Genomic DNA, 18893 nt, shown 5'->3' on the forward strand with positions numbered 1-18893 from the left:
GACAAAGTTGGCAGAATTAAAGGGAAAAACTAACACAACCATTATTGAATACCTTAATACCTTTCTCTCGGCAATTGATAGAAGGCAACAAACAAAAACAGTAAAAACAGAAATTCTCAACTATACTATCAACCACCTTTACTTAATTGACATTTTAGAACATTATATCCAACAACTACAGAATATAGGTTCTTTTCAAACACACTTATTACAGTCACTGAATCAGACTGTATATGGGCCATAAAACAAGTCTCAATACATTTCAAAAGATTAGAATCCTTCAGAGTATGTTCTCTGACCAAAACGAAATTAAAGCAGAAATACATGTGAATATATTTTAACTTTTTCTGAATTGCTCAAGGCTTACTATTCTAAATATTAATAATTTACCAGGTCCTAAATGTAAGGCCAGACACTGTAAAACTCTTAGAGGAAAACATAGGCAGAACACTCTATGACATAAATCACAGCAAGATCCTCTTTGACCCACCTCCTAGAGAAATGGAAATAAAAACAAAAATAAACAAATGGGACCTAATGAAACTTAAAAGATTTTGCACAGCAAAGGAAACCATAAATAAGATGAAAAGACAACCCAAGAATGGGAGAAGGGCTTCCCTGGTGGCACAGTGGTTGAGAGTCCACCTGCCAATGCAGGGGACACGGGTTCGTGCCCCGGTCCGGGAAGATCCCACATGCCACGGAGCGGCTGGGCCCGTGAGCCATGGCCACTGAGCCTGCTTGTCTGGAGCCTGTGCTCTGCAACGGGAGAGGCCACAACAGTGAGAGGCCCATGTACTGCAAAAAAAAAAGAATGGGAGAAAATATTTGCAAACAAAGCAACTGACAAAGGATTAATCTCCAAAATATACAAGCAGCTCATGCAGCTCAATAGCAAAAAACAACCCAATCCAAAGATGGGCAGAAGACCTAAACAGACATTTCTCCAAAGAAGACACACAGATTGCCAACAAACATGAAAAGATGCTCAACATCACTAATCATTAGAGAAATGCAAATCAAAACCACAATGAGATTATCACCTTACACCAGTCAGAATGGCCATCATCAAAAATCTACAAACAATAAATGCTGGAGAGGGTATGGAGAAAAGGGAACCCTCCTGCACTGTTGGTGGAAATGAAAATTCATACAGCCACTATGGAGAACAGTATGGAGATTACTTAAAAAACTAATAATAAAACTACCATATGACACAGCAATCCCACTAGTGGGCATACAGCTTGAGAAAACCATAATTCAAAAAGAGTCTGTATGGAAAATATTTAGTCTGTACTTGTATAAATACATCTTTATGTATTTCATTTTCCATGACTCACATTAATTTGACTGCAACTTGTCTTGGTGAAATACTTTAACATAATAAAGCAGTAAATAATTTGTTATTTTTACAAAAAAAAGAGTCATGTAACACAATGTTCATTGCAGCACTATTTACAACAGCCAGGACATGGAAGTAACCTAAGTGTCCATCGACAGGTGAATGGATAAAGATGTGGCACCTATATACAATGGAAAATTACTCAGCAATAAAAAGGAACAAAACTGAGTTATTTGTAGTGAGGTGGATGGGCCTAGAGTCTGTCATACAGAGTGAAGTAAGTCAGAAAGAGAAAAACAAATATCGTATGCTAACGCATACATGTGGAGTCTAGAAAAATGGTACTGATGGACCTAGTGTCAGGGCAGGAATAAAGACACAGATATAGAGAACGGACTTGAGGACAGGGGGGTTAGGGGAGGCTAGGACGTAGTGAGACAGTAGCACTGACATATATACACTACCAAATGCAAAATAGATAGCTAGTGGGAAGCTGCTGCAAAGCACAGGGAGGCTTGGTGCTTCGTGACCACCTAGAGGGATGGGATAGGGAGGGTGGGAGGGAGGGAGACGCAAGAGGGAGGGGATATGGGGATATATGTATACATATAGCTGATGCACTTTGTTGTACAGCAGAAACTAACACAACATTGTAAAGCAATTATACTCCAATAGATGTATAAAAAATAATAACAATAATTTACCAGGTCCATCAGAACCTAATCAAGGTGTGTCAAGACATTCCCCCTATGCTAATTAGCCTCAAATTGCTGTATTTGGGAACCATATATCAGCTTTTGGTAGATTTGCTATCTCCATCCCTCACCATCAGTTTCCTTTTATCTTGCTCTCCTTTTATCTCAAGAAACAATACTTTAAACTCCTATTTCCATTTGTAAAATGGAGATAAACAGTATGTATTTTCCTATTTAATTTGTAAGGATTAAAACTAAACAGTTTAAAGATATTATTATTACTATTTTTAAAAGTTTACTATATTAGTATCTGTCATTCAATTGCTCAATAAATATTAGATAATCTCACACACACACACACACACACACACACACACACACACACACACACCCCAAATTTATCTCCAGACTAGACCTCTCTTATGAGTCAAATGAAGGACTTCCCTGGTAGTCCAGTGGTTAAGAATCCACCTTCCAATGCAGGGGATGTGGGTTTGATCCCTGGTTGGGGAACTAAGATCCCACATGCTGCAGGGTAACTAAGCCTGTGTGCTCTAAAGCCTGCGCGCCACAACTAGAGAGAAGACCGTGTGCCGCAAGGAAGAGATCCCACGTGCCGCAACAAAGATCCCGCGTGCTGCAACTAAGACCTGACACAGCCAAATAAATAAATAAGAGTCAAATGATACCTGATACTCTACTTGGAAACCTCATAGGCATTGGAGTAGACTGACTGTAAAAAATGTCCCATTTCTTCATCCCTCCCTATAACTATGCCCTTTACAATGTGACTTTGTAGCTCTTCCCACTAAGAGGTGGAGTCTACTGAGAGCGACCAGCCATCCCAATTTACCCAGGACTGAGGGGGTTCCTGGGACACAGAACTTAAAGTGCTAAAGTCAGGAAAGTCATGGGCAAACCCAGATGAGTTGGTCATCTTAAGTCTACTTCCCCTTTTGACTCTGGACTGGCTTTCTGACTTGCTTTGGCCAACAGAATGCCGTGGAAGTGACAGTGTGCAAAATCTAAGTTGACTCTGGTTCCAGCCAGTGGAAGAAGGGCAGGGAAGAGTCTCAGCTCTGTCTTAAATGGCCCATCCTAGGACTGGTACTCGTGACTCCCACTCTGTTCCACTCATAGCCTAGAACTGAATCACATCATTAACCGAAGTGCAAGGGTTGGTTGGAAATGCGGTCTAGCTGTGTTCCCCAAAAGATCAGATTTTGGGAGACAGCACTTGTTCTATTTCACAATTTTCCATTACTAGTCCAAATGATGAAGTCTTATTCTGATTAAAGACTAAATTGAGGCACAGAGAAGTTAAGTAATTTTCCCAAGGTCACACAGCTTGCAAATGGCCAAGCTAGGAATTGAGCCCAGAGCCTATACTTTTAACCACTCCAATATATTTCTAATACTATTTGATTCTCTGACAAATTACTTTGTAATTCTTTAACAATAACAACGTTTCCCTTTATCTAAAAAAGGATGCAAGAAGCTGGACATAGCTATAGTCAGTTCCCTATGAATAACTTGCAGGGCTCCTCTTCATCCCCCTCTACGGTTTCAGAGAGGTGTAGAAGCAGCCGGGGCATGCCACACAGGGAAACTACCTAAGGCTCAGCACAGAGGGACTCTGCCCAGGGGACTAAATGAGGATAGTGCCCAGGGGACTAAATGAGGATAGTGCAATGCTACATGAGTTAGGTAGTAAGTAGCCTGAGAGCCATTCCTAAATTCAGTACTGCAGGCAGCCCTGCACTCCCCACATCCCAGCTCCTGACCTCTTCTTAAGGCACATGGGCCCTACACTGCGACTGGGAGGCCAACGCCCATATCCCCAGCCTGCTCTGGTCCGCTGGAGTTAGCAGGCCTTCTCTGCTCTCAGCCTGCCGCCTGAAGAAAGCATCCTTACGCACTGGAGAAGAAAATGGGGCAACACACTCGCCTTGGCCTTTTAGAACCTGCAGAGCCTAGGCCAGAGAATGCCCAGTTCTCCAGATAAGCAGGGCAGCAGACAAGAAAACACGTGGTGATATGTTCCCACGCAATAATCCCAGGAGGAAGGTATTGGGTTTTTTGTTTGTTTGCTTGTTTTTGTTTTTGATTTAAGTATAGTTGACTTACAATATTAATTTCAGGTGTACAACATAATGATTCAGTATTTTTATACTCCAGATAAAGTTATCATAAAATATTGACTATATTCCCAGCGCCGTACATTACATCATTGTTAACATTTTATACATAGTAGTAGTTTGTACCTCTTAATCCTCTTCACCTACTTTGCCACTCCCTCCAGGAAGGTATTATTATTATCCGCATTCTACAGATGCAAAAACAACGAAGCACAGAAAAATTAAGTCCTTTTCCCAAGGTCACACAGTAAGAGCAGCGGTTCAACTCAGAAAAGTCTGGCTCCCGAGCCCAGGAGTCAGCACCTCCATAGGAGGTGGCACAGCTCTTTAGTGTGTGATGAGGAAGGGGCGGGGTGGAGAGAAGGGAATCCGTGTACCCAGAACGGTACTCTGAGTTTCAAACGGTTCCTTCCAAGTTCTTTTCCCGTTTGGTACTGGGGGGCGGGTTGCTTCAACCACTGAATAGACAATAAAGTGAAATGGACCTGACTAGAGTCTAAGACCTGTAAGGCACAAGGCGAAATTGGCTCTGAAAGTTCCAGAAGTATGCTATAACTGACAACCCAGCACCATGAGCCTCAGGGGGTGACCATCGAGTCTGGGCGTCCGCACAAGGGTTCACCTCCGCCCCTCTTACGGGAGGAGTTACCCTTCAACCTGACAGGCAGCAGTCAACCGTGGCTGGGCACGCAGAGGGCAGGAGGTTCCAGAATGAACGCAGCTCTCCCCGCCCGCCCCGCAGGCACCTGAGCTCGCCCGACGCAAACGTTCCCTGCGGCGTCCGCCCATGCGGTGCCTAGGGCAAAGGGGCGGAAATTGTTTTCTTTCAGGTTTAGGAATAAACCTTGTTGAGAGCCATTTGTTTGCACACCTCTTATCACCCCACGTGGGTGCAGCTGAAAGTGCAAAGTGAAGGTCCCAGTGCTCGGAGCTGGGGGCGGGGGGGCGGGGGCATAACTTACTCCATCTGCGTTCCTGGCCCGCCTGATCCAACACTGAGCTCTGAAAGCCGCGGAAAGAGAACGCGTCCCTCTCGCTCACTGAAGCTTGTCCACCTTGCCGAGTCTCCGGCCTTGGGAGCCCCAGCTGGACACTGAGGCCCTGCGCAGCGCCTCAGAACCCGGGGGGCCCTTCGCCCCAGTCTGGGCGCCCTGGCGGGTCAGGAAACCCCGGTTTCGCTCTCTTTGCTTCAACCACTGAAGAGGCAGTAAAGCGAAATGGGCCTGGATCTGGGTCAGGAAGACCTAGAAGGTAGTCGGGGAAATTGGTCTGAAAGTTCTAGAAGCATGTTGAACTGACCACCCAGCGCCTTGACTCAGCCGCGGAAGGTTCGGGGCTGTGAACGCCGAGCGTCAGCTCACTCTCGCCAAGCCCTTCTGGGTTTACTCACTCGAGCAGGGAGCGGAGGTGCGGCAACTCAGCGGGGACAAAACACCTGCGCGGAGCTGCGGTTCGAGGGCGGAGCGGGAGGGGGCGCCCGCCTTCCCCGCGCCAAACAGTGACCCTCGAGTCTGTTCCGGGATCATCCCGGGTCGCGAGCCGTGTCCGCGCAGGCTAGTCTCCCGGAGAAGCCTCTCCTTCCAGTCCACTCCTGGGGCCGCAGGGCCCCTTCCTAAGCGGTCCCTCTGCCTCGGAGCCCCTGGCCCGGGAGAGGTGGGTGTGCCGCGGCGATCTCCCGTGACCCCCAGGCCTGAAACCGGACCCGGGCAGCAGCGGCCTTGCCTCTGTGGCCCGGACCTGCGTTCAAGTCCTGATGCTGCTGCGTGTCCTCAAGCAAAAAAAAAAAAAAAATCAGTCTCTGTAAGCTTTGGTTTCCTCGATGTGGATAATTGTGAACCCACCACATTAGGATGGTTCCCAGGGGTCAGTGCTTGTCAGAACTCCTGGACTTCAGGAAACGCTCAAGAAATAAAAGCTGGCCGTTAGTACTGTATTAGTTATCGCAATATATCTGCTTTTTCCACGAGACTGTAAGGTACTGGAGAACAGGAACTCCCAGCACCTGGCACAGTACGTGGCATGGTAAGCGAGACTAGCTGCCTGGGACCCTCGACGGCAGAGTGCAGAGTGGGAACAGGGGGCAGTCCAGCAGCAGCGCGTGTGACCCCGAGTGACGTAGGCGAGTGAGAATAAGCCTGTCCCGGCTGCGCACAAACTGCACTTCGGCGCCCACCCCGCGCCCTCAGCCGACAGGGGTCATCCTCTTCCCCCACCCCCCCCCCATCCCGGCACCCCTCGGCGTCCGCTTTCTGTGTAATGGAGGACGCCCAGTGGTCGGGCAGAGGCTGTGCGCAGAGCCAGGGGAAGCCCTAAACGCCTGACCCAGGCCAGCGGTGGGGCAGAGGCCTGAAAGCAAGGCGCAGCAGACCTGTTCTCCAGAGCCGCTCGCTGTCTGCCAGAGGTCGGCAGCTGTTCGACCAAGGCTTACGGTAAGTACCCTGTGGTTTACACTATGGCAACAGAGAAAGGAGGGGTACCTAACTCAAAGGAAGTCGTTTCTGCCCTGGAGCCTCACTGTTCACGTGTACAATGGGAACTATGATTCCGTCCTTGCCTGCAAGGCTTGTCACGAGGCTCCCAAGGGAGGAGACAGATAAAGGGCTGTCGCGACAACCTGGTGGGCATGGGATCCAAAACAGGAAGGTCTCAGCGACGGTGCTGGAACATAGAAGACCAGAGCAGAGACACTGAGCCCCCTTCCTTCCGCCATCCTTCTCTAGAAAACTGAAAGCAGAAAAGGGGAAGGAGGGTGCCCTGAGGTGGAAGAGGAATTTTGGCTGCAAGGAGGCATTACCCCAAACTCGGTCTGAGCCCCCCTAAACTCCTCTCAAATCACTATGGAGGCATCCCCCTACTCTGAACTGTGGACAAGAGTGTCATTTCTCTACAGTACTGTCTCCCTGACTTTAGACCAAAGTGAGGAAATCGTTTGGATATTGTGATCTGATAATTTAGGCAAACCCAGATTTGTGCCCAGATTATCAGAATTAACATCTCAGGTATTTACTTGATTCTCCAAATGCAATTGTAAATTCTGCCTCTCTCTCCCTCTCTCTCTTTGCTCATTGCCTCCGGTCTTTTCTCCCACATACAAACAAGTCCCTTGTTTTGCAGTTAAAGGGGAACTAGGGTCATATTTCCTTCCAGGAAGATGCTATTTTCCAGACCTAGCTGACCTGGACTTCAGGCCATTAATGCAGGTTCTCATAGTTAATAAAATTAAACGCATTTGCCACCATGAGAAAGTCTGGAGTACATGCTTGGGGTGGAAACAAAGGAGCAGAGAGAAGGCAAGGCTATGGAAATTAGATCTTTTATATTTCATTTTCAATAGGAAAACAAGTTTTTACCTTAGGTCAAAACAGCTACCACCTTAGTGACAGAAAGATTTGTAACTTGGTGTCAGGACACCAAAAAGCAATCTTGATTACATATCAAGAGGTTAAGTTTGAGACTGGGGCCCACAAAGCAGCAGGCTGAGCGCAATGCACTGATGAGGCAATGCGGCCTGAGGCGAGACCCACCTCCTGAAGCTTTCTAAACCAGCTCCCGCTTCTCCATCTAGGGGCCTTCTGTAACCAAGAGGAAGGCTGCAAACTAAATCCAGGAGGATTACGTTCCTCAGTATTCCACAGAGAGTGAGCTATGTGGATGCTGCAGTTTTAATTACACACTTGCTTTTTCTGAGGAAGAAAACCAAAGATATTTTTCAAAGTATTAACTTGTTTTCCATTAGGCAGTTGTTGTAACAAGTTCTTTCAGCGACGTGTTATGTCTTTAGAACGGGGTGCTTCAGATGGCGTGCACTAGCACAATTTTGTGGCTTTTAATTACTATTTTGTTCTTTTGGGGGGTTTCAGAGGCTGGCGCCTCGGCATCATTAGACCGTCTACTGGGCCCACCGCAATCACGAACACCTCCACCAGGTGGCGCCACAAGGCAGGAACTGCGGACTCCGGTAAAGGCGAGTGTCCCTCAACTCCGGGCCACGGTTTCCAACCACCAGGAAACAAGAGATATAGAGGAAGTCGCCACTTCAGATTTAAAAGAGATTGCAGTGATAGGGCCAAACAGCGTTCTAAAATGAAAAAAACTGTAAAATAGGGTTAAGTGCATGAGATAAAACTTTTCCGTTTCTGTAAATTTAGCAAGATTTGTAGTATCGAGACAACACTCTCACCAAAGTATCATCCCATTTCCTTTTTCGTAAAAGCATGGAATTTAAAGTTAGAACGAACTTTGAAGGCCATCTGGTCAGTCCAACCTAGAGAGGAAATCCCCGGGATCGTTCTTCGGTTGTCAATTAGCCATCAAATACACGTAATTACTCAGTCTCGGTGTCCACATCAGAAAAGTACAAGGGAAAATGCTTTCAAATATATCATTAGCAATACTACCTTTGAATTTATATAGCTTTTCTCTCAAGGAGCAAGGAAAATAGTTTAAATATTATCGAATTAATTGTCCTAATATCCCTGTGGGTTAGGAAGCAGGTATTATTATTATACCATTATATCAATGGAATGTCAAGTGCCGAGTGGCTGACAACAGTAAATGCCAGACCCTTCGAGGAAAAGCGGAGCTAGAACTGGCCGGGCTCTCCGCACCGCTTTATTTTGATTAATGTTTGAAAGCTGACCTCGGACGTGAAAGTATGAATCACTGGAGTTTGTCGACACTTGTACACAGAATGGGTTGGGAGACCCCATTTCTTCTTCTCGGAGGCGAAATGACAGTCTCCGTCTTCACGCCTTCTGTCCTCCTGCCATCGGTCACCCTGATTCCCCGACCCCCCGCCTCCAGCCCCTCGCCTCGCAGCTCACACTCAGCAGCAGCCTGTCTGCACCCAGGACCACAGCAGCCGCCGCGCCAGCCCTGTGATTTCCCCCAACACCCCCGCCCCGCGCCCGGCGTTCCGGAGCTCCAGAAGCCTTGTGGCTCGGCGCTTCTGATTGGCCGTTGCTAGGTGACGTCGCCTGAGCTCACGTGACGAGTGTTAAATGCCCACCCTGCGGGAGCCCGGCCCACAGACAATCGTAAAGCCGCTCGGGGCTGCTCACCTGCTCCCACCTCCTCCCGGAGCCCTGGCCAGGCCCCGCCACCCCTGCCCCCTCCACTGCCCGCCCCTCGCCCGAGCCCGCGCTGGGCAAGGCGCCGAGCGGCCCGAGAGGCGGAGAGAGGATGAGGCCGGAGGCAGCTGTCCCGAGCAGTGCACGGTGATCGCCTCCCCCGGAGGAGGAGTTGCCTAGACCATTGCCGCATTTCTTGTTTTCCTCTCCCCTCCCCCACTGTAATTACATTGGCTGCTGGAGGGGACAGGGAGAGACGGAGGAGGCGCCTCGCAACCCCCCGCGCGCCCGCCACCCCTGCTCTTTCCCGTCCCGGGCCAGGATGACTGGAGTCTTTGACAGTCTGGTGGCTGATATGCACTCGACCCAGATCACGGCCTCTAGCACGTACCACCAGCAACAGCAGCCCCCGAGCGGCGGCGGCGCTGGCCCCGGCGGCAGCAACAGCAGCAGCCTCCACAAGCCTCAGGAGTCGCCCACACTCCCGGTGTCCACAGCTACCGACAGCAGCTACTACACCAACCAGCAACACCCGGCGGGCAGCGGCGGCGGCGGCGGCGGCGCTGGGGGCTCGCCCTACGCGCACATGGGTTCCTACCAGTACCACGCCAGCGGCCTCAACAACGTCCCTTATTCAGCCAAGAGCGGCTACGACCTGGGCTACACCGCCGCCTACACCTCCTACGCGCCCTACGGGACCAGTTCGTCCCCGGCCAACAACGAACCTGGTAAGCATAACTTTCGCGTCAAGGGTGCCAAGTCCGTCTAGTTCCTGGAATGGGTGGGATAAAAATGTTTGGGACGGGGATCCATCTGGAGCCCTGGCCTTTCACACTGATTGCTTCCCGCTCTCCTCGCGCCCTTTACCCTCATCAGCTTTCAATTGGCCGAGGGTCACCGGGTACGTCCCTCGGGTACCCGGGTACTCGGCTGGTGGGACCAGGTGGCCTCGGCGGCCGCCTCACAACAACCTCATTTCCCTACCACCTGCTGCTCCTTTCTCCCCCGGTTTGCGCCTGTCTTCCCCTTCCCTGGAGGGGCCGACTCCCGGGTTCGCTGGCGGCGCGGGTCCGCGCGTTGCAAAGTTGTGCCTGAGCGCCGCGCAGCGTCTCCAAGAACCCGCCTCCCGGCTTAGGCCAAGTTCCACGCTGCTCTCCCGGCGGGCGGGGAACTCCTGGGCTCCCGCGGTTGCGCGGTTCTCACGATTCCATTTTATTGCAGAGAAAGAGGACCTCGAGCCTGAAATCCGGATAGTAAACGGGAAGCCAAAGAAAGTCCGGAAACCCCGAACCATCTACTCTAGTTTCCAGCTGGCGGCTCTTCAGCGGCGTTTCCAAAAGACTCAGTACCTGGCACTGCCCGAGCGAGCTGAGCTGGCGGCGTCTCTGGGCCTCACCCAGACTCAGGTGAGGGCTCGCGGCCTGGGAGGCACGAGGAGGGCGCTGGCCTGGGATGGCCAGGAAGCAGGCAGGTTTAGGACTATGTTTTTTTAATGTATTTTTTATAGTACTTTTAAGGATTTCGAGGCCCGCGCCTTGGGCGGCCTAAACTTCTACGCCCGAAGCTGAAATCCCCCAGGGTGCCACCTCGTGTGAGAAAAGGATAGGACAGGGGTGGGCAGAAATCCGGTAGCAAGTTGTCCTTCCGCGTACTACTGATTAAGCGGGTAAAACAAGTGGCCCTCCTGACTCCCTCCGCTGTCACCATCACCTAAGTGCACACACATCAGCTCTCTCGGGTTTTTTGAGAATACCTCCCATTGGAGCAGGAACCGACAGACCCTCTGAGGCCGCGGCACGTGATCGGCTTACCTGACCAGGGTATCCACCTCCCAACCAGCTGTCTTCCTAAGCTTCCTCCCCTCCCCTGCCCCAGGCCGAGTTTCCTCCATTAATGCTCAGGTCCCTTTTCCACAAAGGTCAAAATCTGGTTCCAGAACCGCCGATCCAAGTTCAAGAAAATGTGGAAGAGCGGTGAGATCCCTTCGGAGCAGCACCCGGGGACCAGCGCCTCGCCACCTTGTGCTTCGCCGCCGGCCTCGGCGCCGACCTCCTGGGACTTCGGCGCGCCGCAGCGGATGGGGGGCGGCGGCGGTCCGGGCAGCGGCGGCAGCGGCGCGGGCAGCTCCGGCTCCAGCCCGAGCAGCGCCGCCTCGGCTTTCCTGGGCAACTACCCGTGGTACCACCAGGCCTCGGGCTCCGCTTCGCACCTGCAGGCCGCTGCGCCGCTGCTGCACCCGGCGCAGACCCCGCAGCCGCACCACCACCACCACCAGCACCACCACGGCGGCGGGGGCGCCCCGGTGAGCGCCGGGACGATTTTCTAACTCCCGGAGACTGCGCCAGAGACTAAGAGAGCAGGGACCAGTTATCCTTACTGCTCATCCCCAGAGCCATAGGGTCCCTCCGGCTGGCCCGATGATGGCACCCGCCGCTCCCGGAGGTGGCGGCCCAGGATGGCCTACCCCAGGGCCGGGGCCACCGCGCGGCCAGGGACTGGAAGGCGTCTTCTCGCGCCACGGGCTCCTCTCGGAGAAACCCGGCATCCGCGGGAGAAACCCTGCCAAGGCCGCCTTTCCGACCTGAGCCCCGCCTCAGACTTGCCTCCCCTCCCCTCCCCTCCCCTCCCCGCCCCGCCCGGCGAGGCAGTCCGGCGCCTTTTTCGCCCCGGGCCGCGAGCAGAGTCCCGGAGAGGGACGCCTGCCCCGCCCGCGAGGCTGCCTGGGCCCTCTGAGGCTCCTTTCTCCTTGCCCGCCCCCAGGCTCAGCTCCAGTCCTCTGGGGTTATTGACCTCCCGGTCCTGCCGGCCTGCCCTCCCCCCGCCCCGACCCCTTGACCCCGGCGGCCCGCCGCTTTTTTTCTGCCCTGCTGTTTCCAGCCGTTGGAGCCCTCGTCCCTCCCCCGCCTTAGCTCTCCTCGCAGGAACGCTCCCTCAGCTCTCTCCTCATCCTTCACCAGTGGAGTTTTTTTATTTTTATTTTTTTAAAAGTTTAGGTGCCTTTGCGGATGACCTCATTTTGATGTTGGGGGAAAAAATGATTTTTTTAATATGTGGACACTGCAAAAAAATGTGTTTAAATTATCTTTTTTAAAACCTATTCAGGATTATTAGCCTGGACTTCGATATAGCGTTTGTAAATAAAGGTGTCTGTGCAGATTTTCCCACTGATTTATTTGTATAAAAATACTCATCTTTTCAGACTTTTTTGTAAATCCCCACTTGTGAAAACTGCGGTTTAGCAGTGACCTCAGCAACCCCTCCGTTTTATTTTTCCCTTCGAAAAATGTTCTCAGTTTAACTAAGCTACTGATTTGGATTTGTTTTATCTTATCCTAAAGTCTTTGTTCTTGAAATGAAAGGTATTTTGGGGTTATTTATTATGAAAACAACATGCTCTTAATGTTGATTTTACAATATGAAGAGATTATTTAAATAAATTATTGTTTTCATTGGATGTGTGCGCTTTTTTCTTGGTGTCACGACCTGGAAGCTCGAGCCGCTGCCCAGGCGGGGAACTAGGTCAGCCAAGAGTGACATTTACATCTATCGGAGGCTGCGACTTGCGGAGAGGTGCGGCGAGGCGAGGACCCGCACTCTCAGCGCAGGGCTGCTGCGAGAGTTCACGCTCTGCCCGCATCCGTGTCCCTGCGCGAGGTTCGCCAGCTCTCGGCGCGGTGAGTCACTCAGCGCCCGGTGGCTCCGGCCTCCGCCCGCCCGGCCCCTTCGGCGCCGGCGCTGCAGCCCCGCTCCTGGGAGGTCTCAGCCGCCCCCGCGCCCGAGGTGCAGGCAGGGCAGTACCTTCGAGCCGCCGCGGGGAACCTGCCGAAGCCGAGGTCTAACCCCTACTTTGGGCCCTCCCCACTGTTTGCCCTGCAGCCCTTCTGGGACTGGCTGAGCTGAGAACTCAGTGAGTCACCCAGGCCCTCGCGAGACTCTGGAAGGCAGGGCGACCCTGGGCACACAGGGCTGCGCTAGCACACATGCAATCACACACTGACTCTCACAGTCACATCCATACTATCACATATTGAATCACACTTACACTCCTACACAGAACACCGACAAAAATTCATGTACATTCGCACGGAGACCGACGCACAGTGCTGTGGATTCGGCGTTGTTAACACCTCACGATCTCGAAGGGGAAACGTCCATACATGATTCAGCTCTGCTTTCCACACTGGGTCCCACATAACTAGCGCCCAGCTTTGGAAGTGACCCTAATTTCTGGCATTCCCTTCAAAGGCCAGGGGTAGGTGGGTAATGCAGTCCTGAACCAAAAGTCTTTTTCCTTGAAAGCGCTGGGGCCTACAATTGGAAACGTCTTGGCTTCAGTCACAAACTGTGTGACTTTAGGCTACCCACTTAACCTTTCTGTGCTGCAGTTTGCAGATCTGTAAGATGGAATCAATAATAACAGATATCTCAGAGCTGTGAGCCTTTAACAAGGGAATGACAGTGTGTGGCACCTGGTAAGTACTCAGTAAATTTTGCTTAGTAGCATAGAGTTTTATCCCAATGCCCCCAAATAGTGAGGGCATTGGGATAAAATGCCCTGCAATTATGAGGCCCAGAGTTACCCAGAGGCCCTTCCAAGTTCACCTTGTGTGGAAGAGCAGCATTCTAGGGCACTCTAGGGCTGGGAGAGCTCTGGCCCCTTCCTATATGAGAGGCTGAACCTTAGCCATCCCCTCTGAAGCGAACAGCGTCTACTGGAGAGGAGGTTGGGGCAAGCCAGAGAGCCCAGTTTGCCATATGTCCTCTAGGATGGCTATTCAGGCCATCCTTTTTGTGTGTCCTCAACTAATGTCTGCCAAAAAACAGACGTGGGGGACTTCCCTGGTGTTGCAGTGGTTAAGAATCTGCCTGCCAATGCAGGGGACATGGGTTCGATCCCTGGTCCGAGAAGATCCCACATGCCGCGGAGCAGCTTAGCCCGTGTGCCACAACTACTGAGCCCAAGTGCTGCAACTACTGGAGCTCGTGCTCCGCAACGAGAAGCCACCGCAATGAGAAGCCCGCGCACCGCAACAAAGAGTAGCCCCCGCTACCCGCAACTAGAGAAAGCCCACGTGCAGCAACGAAGACCCAAAGCAGCCAAAAATAAAATTAAAAAAAAAAAAACAGACGTGGGACAATGGTGACTTTCTAAGCATCACTGAGAGCAATTCTCACTTTTCTGGCCAGATTGTTTTGAGGCCTGCATTGAATCTAGTTTACAGCAGAGTATGGTCCACAGAGTTGGGGCTCTGGGGAAGGCAGGGAGGCCATTCAGTCAAGTGTCCGTTCGCATTCCTGCAGTGTTTTCCCAGGCTAGGGAAGCCTGGGATGAAGCTCATTGACCCCATGATTCTGACTTCCCTAAGCAGTTGCTGCCTAGCAGACCCCCATTCCTGCCACCACTCCCGCCCCAGCTCCAAATTTCGTGGTTTTCTTTGAGTGCCAGTAGTTGGTGCCAGCCTTCTTTCTGCGGTTGACTGTGCCCTCCCTTCCTTTGCGCGCACTCCCCTCCCCCTCCTGAAACCAGCGAGGAGAGACGGGGCAGTAAATTGGCTGGTGTCGAGGATCTGCAGCAGACAAGATGATTAAGAGGCCTACGCCGAAGCGCCCGGGGCAGGGAATGTCAGCCCAAGTTGGAATCACGCAACAGGCCTTGGCATGAGCGAGCCTGGGAGCCGGGAGGGCGGGCGGCCCCAGCTCTGGGGTGGGCCGAGGCCCCACAGACTCGCCGGAGTCACCGAACCTGGCACCCGGCGGCGGCGGGGTCGGGCCGGGCCAAGGCGCGCCTTTTCCCGGGAAGCCCTTGAAGCAGAGAGCAGAAGGGTGCAGGGGCCAGAGGAAGGGGGCGTTTCCGCAGACAAGGAGAAGGGCAAAGAGAAGGGAAAGAAGGATGCACCTGGGTCCCAGAAGTAAGGGGGCGGGGAGGAGGAGGGGTGAGCGAGGGGAGAAACAAAGCCTGGCTGGGGGAGGAGGGAGCAGGCTCCAGCTCCGCCGGGGGCGACGCGCTGGCAAGTCCTTCTCAGTCTCGCGGCCCGCTGGGAGACGCAGAGCCCTGTGATCAGCCCGCCGCCGCCGCGCAGACAAGCTCCCCCCGCGCCCGACTGCACTCCCCAAAGCGCGAATGAAAAATGGAAATGGGAAGCAGCGATCTCGGCTCCCTGCACTGGGAAACCAGCCGCGCTCGGAACACACATAAATCTTCATTGTAATCTCCTTCCATTTGCTCGCGTGAAATATCAGGCCAGAGATAGGATATGACAAGAGCTGGGAAGCAGAGGGAGGGAAGACGAAGAGTGAGGGGTGCCCGGTTCTCTCCGCTCCACCCCCTGGCAGTGTTGCTCGGAACTCCGGCTGAGCACTGGCACTGAGGTCCAACTCCAGTTGCAGGCACTCCTGGCGAGCCCGAGTCCCCTGCCCCTCGCAGTTCCCCCTCCCCCACCCACCGTACCCCCGCCCTGCGCGCGCTGCGTCGCGGGCCACCCCGCCCCGGGTGCTTCCTGGGTGTAGACACACACCCCTCCCGCGGGCCCGAATTCCCGCCGCCCGCCCCGCCGCTCCCGGGCTGCGGGGGGGAGGGGCGGGAGGCAGGAAAGAAAGGGAATTCATCCCGGGCCTAATCAGCGCGGCTGCAATGTGGGACCATTTAGGAGGCTTCCCCTCCGCCTTCTTTCAGGATTACTTGTGAAAATTGTGAATATCCGTCCTGTGTAAGGATTTCCGAGACTAGTGGGGAGAGTTTGGGGGAAGTATCAGGTTTGATGGGGGCGGAGAGAGGGCTGGAAGACTGGAGCTTTGTTTACAAACAGTCCTTTGGTAGAAGGGGGAGCGGAAAAGAGGGGTAAAAGGTCCCGTGAAGGAGAGTGATGTCGGGGAGTAGAAAGGCCCCTTACCTTTCTAACAAAGATGTCCTCACTGACTGTAAAACCCAGGAGTAACTCCGCACTCCCCCAAACACCTCCTCCCCCGTCCCCGTCCCAACCACTTGCTCAAAAGTCACAAGCCGGGTCTTTTCCCTCTAGGGAACAGCGACCACCAGTCGCTTAAACCTGTTGGGGGTTAGAGACCTCTTTGAGAATGAAACTACAGATTCTCTCTTCCTCCTAAAATACTGGTTCCTTTGCATTTGACTTTGGGGTCCCCGCAAGCCGGTGGGTGGGACGCGATGCTGCAGTCTTGATTACGCGGGCCCCTGGCCGGGTCTGACTAGGCTCTCCGGAGACGGGCGGGCTCTCGCAGGGTCGTGATACCCAAAACCGCCCCAGGGAAGCCTCCCTCTGCATCTGGAATCTGCCCCCAAGCCTAACCCGCTGCCCAGTCTCCCACCCCCCAAACTCAAAGGCGCGGGCGGATTCGGAGGCCCCCGCTACCCTCTGAGGCCCCCCTGCCGGGAGTTCCCCTCGCGGGGACGGGTTTGGCAGTGATTGCCCCATTACAAGACTTGACATTCCGCCCTGGGGCCTGGGGCCAGGCGATGCCGCGGGTAGGCTGTGTTTAACGAAAAGAGAGAGCAGGCAAGTCTTGGAGGAGCGGCCATTCCACCTCCACGTGAGAACACAGGCAGAGTCTCTAGATAGACCTTTCTTTCTCCGGCCGCCTCCGCTCCTCTCCGTCCTCCCGGTCGGGCCAGACCGCAAACACTGCAGTGTCTTAGCAGTTTGCGGGCTGCGCAGCGCTCCCAGGATTCTCCGGAGGCCCGTTTTGGGAATCCTCGGGAGTCCTGGTGCCACTGGCTGCGTCCCGGGTCCGGTCCCGCCAGCGCTAGGAGCTGGAGGGAGGAGACCAGCAGTGAGGTTTGGGCGCGGAGCCCGGGAAGGTGGAGAAAGGCTCCCTGTGATGGGTCGGGACTGCGGGCCATAAGATTAGAACTCAGGGGAAAGAGAAAAGGCGAAGGAGAGGGAGGGACTGGACTTGGAGCGCGCCGGGGTAATCCCAGGGGGCCGACTCGGGCCCGCACAGAGCAAACATGGCGGGCTTACCCCGCTCCCACTCCTGCCCTCCTTTTTGTGGCCCAGGAGGCTCAAATACCCTAGAGATGAAATCGTCGCTCACGGAACAATGGCGACTTCTGGCCCTGGAACCTGACCGAGTCCGGGCTGCTCCGAGCGGTGGCCGCACTTCCGTAGGCTTCTCCAGCCCGGAGCCGCAGCAAGCCCCCCCCACCCCGCCCCGGGGCAGCCCCCGCCCCGCCCCATCCCTCTGCGGCCCTGGCCTTGGCTTCTTAAAGTCGCAGGCTGTCTCAGTGCCCGAGAGAAGCACCGCCCAAGTGGGGAATGGGTGTTTCTCGGGGGCGCTCTCTCTCTGGGGTGGAGATCAAAGAAACGCCTAGGAGTTCACGGGGCGGGCCCCGAGGATCCTCAGATCCTCCTCTTCCCAAAGCTTCCCAAAAAGCAGGTTGGTGTCCGCCGGCACTGGGCGGCACTCTGTCTAGGGGTGATGACCGCCTCACACCAACTCCTCAGCCAGCTACCCCCACACCCCACCTCCCGCCCCCTGGACTAGGCCTGCAGATTCCAGGGCCCTACTTGGCTGCACTTTGGAGGGGGTTTGCGAGAATACGGGAAAGGGGCCGAAGGAAGGAGGAGGGGAGAACTGGAAAGAAAAGAAATAGAAGAGGTGTTGGGAGGAGGAAGGGGGGTGGTCAGAATCCTGCTCAGGCACTTTCTTGCTTAGTTGCCGCATTTAGGGTCGGGGTCCTGGGCCTCTCAGGCATCCCAGCTGGGGCCAGCCGGCACGCGGGAAAAGGGATTCTCTTTTCCCGCAGGAGAACAGTGAAAATTTGCCTTGGGTGGCCAATTTTCTCATTTGCCCCTATTAAAAGAAAAAGCCCAAGAAATTCAATTAAAGCCACCCTGGCCAGGGCGCTATTTGAGGCATGAATGTCTCCCCTAAAGCTGCAGCAATCATGTGGTATTAGACACTTCCGGAATCCTATAGCCAACCTGAAAAATCCCAGACCCCCTTTTTCCCTAATTTTTGCTCTGATCTGTAATTTTATCCACATTTGCACTAGTTTGAGCATTCTGGCTCTCCCATCTGAAAGCCTGCAATTACTATATAATTCTTCGCAATTTCAGATGTCCTAATATGGACTGTAATTTTTGCGCAAGACAATTTCCTGCTATTTCAAGCATCAACATTGTCAAAGTTGTATGTACATAATAAATGGGAATATCAATGCATAGTTTTTAGCATAACATCTTGACTCCTCGATAATTATATCCGTTCGGAGCCTACGCAGAATTAGCCTGAATTGCATGGTAACTGCTGCTGCTTTAAAATTTTTAAAAATTACTCATAATTTTCCCAAAGATTACCAAGATCTCGAGTGCACAATGTCATCAGCGTAATGAAGAGTAAACATTTATGCTAATAATCTGCAATTTTTTTCATCAGCTATAAAGACAGAGGCTATATAGCCGAAATTTTCAGTCCTATTCTGCAAGCGCAGCGCTGCAAAAAGCCTGCGGCGCTCGGAGGCGTCTGGTCCTGGAGACCTCTTTCCACTCTTTACCTCAGGATAGGAGGATGGGGCTGGGGGATACTTTTTGGTTTTCTGGTTTTGTTTTGCTCTGGTTTGGTCGCTTTTGTATTTCCTATTTTTCCTTTTTTTTTTCTTTTTTTCCTTTTTTTTTTTCTTTTTTGCCTTTTC

General features: G+C 52.9%; 2 protein-coding genes across 2 annotated transcripts in view; one reads left to right on the forward strand and one right to left on the reverse strand.

Annotated features, from left to right (window-relative positions):
• The window catches only part of ITGA6 (integrin subunit alpha 6), a 328970-nt gene extending 323672 nt beyond the window's left edge, over positions 1-5298 (reverse strand). The window contains exon 1 of the mRNA XM_060302245.1: positions 5138-5298. The gene's annotated coding sequence lies outside the window, so the exon portion shown is untranslated. The remainder of the gene's footprint in view (positions 1-5137) is intronic.
• Positions 5299-9323: 4025 nt separating this feature from the next.
• DLX2 (distal-less homeobox 2) lies at positions 9324-11783 on the forward strand. Its single transcript, XM_030851903.2, has 3 exons — positions 9324-9972; positions 10466-10650; positions 11163-11783. Exons 1-3 carry the CDS (start codon positions 9567-9569, stop codon positions 11568-11570), a joined length of 999 nt encoding a protein of 332 aa, XP_030707763.1. The 5' UTR covers positions 9324-9566; the 3' UTR covers positions 11571-11783.
• The last annotated feature ends 7110 nt before the right edge of the window (positions 11784-18893 follow it).

Source organism: Globicephala melas, chromosome 7 (genome assembly GCF_963455315.2).
Source record: "Globicephala melas chromosome 7, mGloMel1.2, whole genome shotgun sequence".
NCBI classification, from domain to species: domain Eukaryota; kingdom Metazoa; phylum Chordata; class Mammalia; order Artiodactyla; family Delphinidae; genus Globicephala; species Globicephala melas.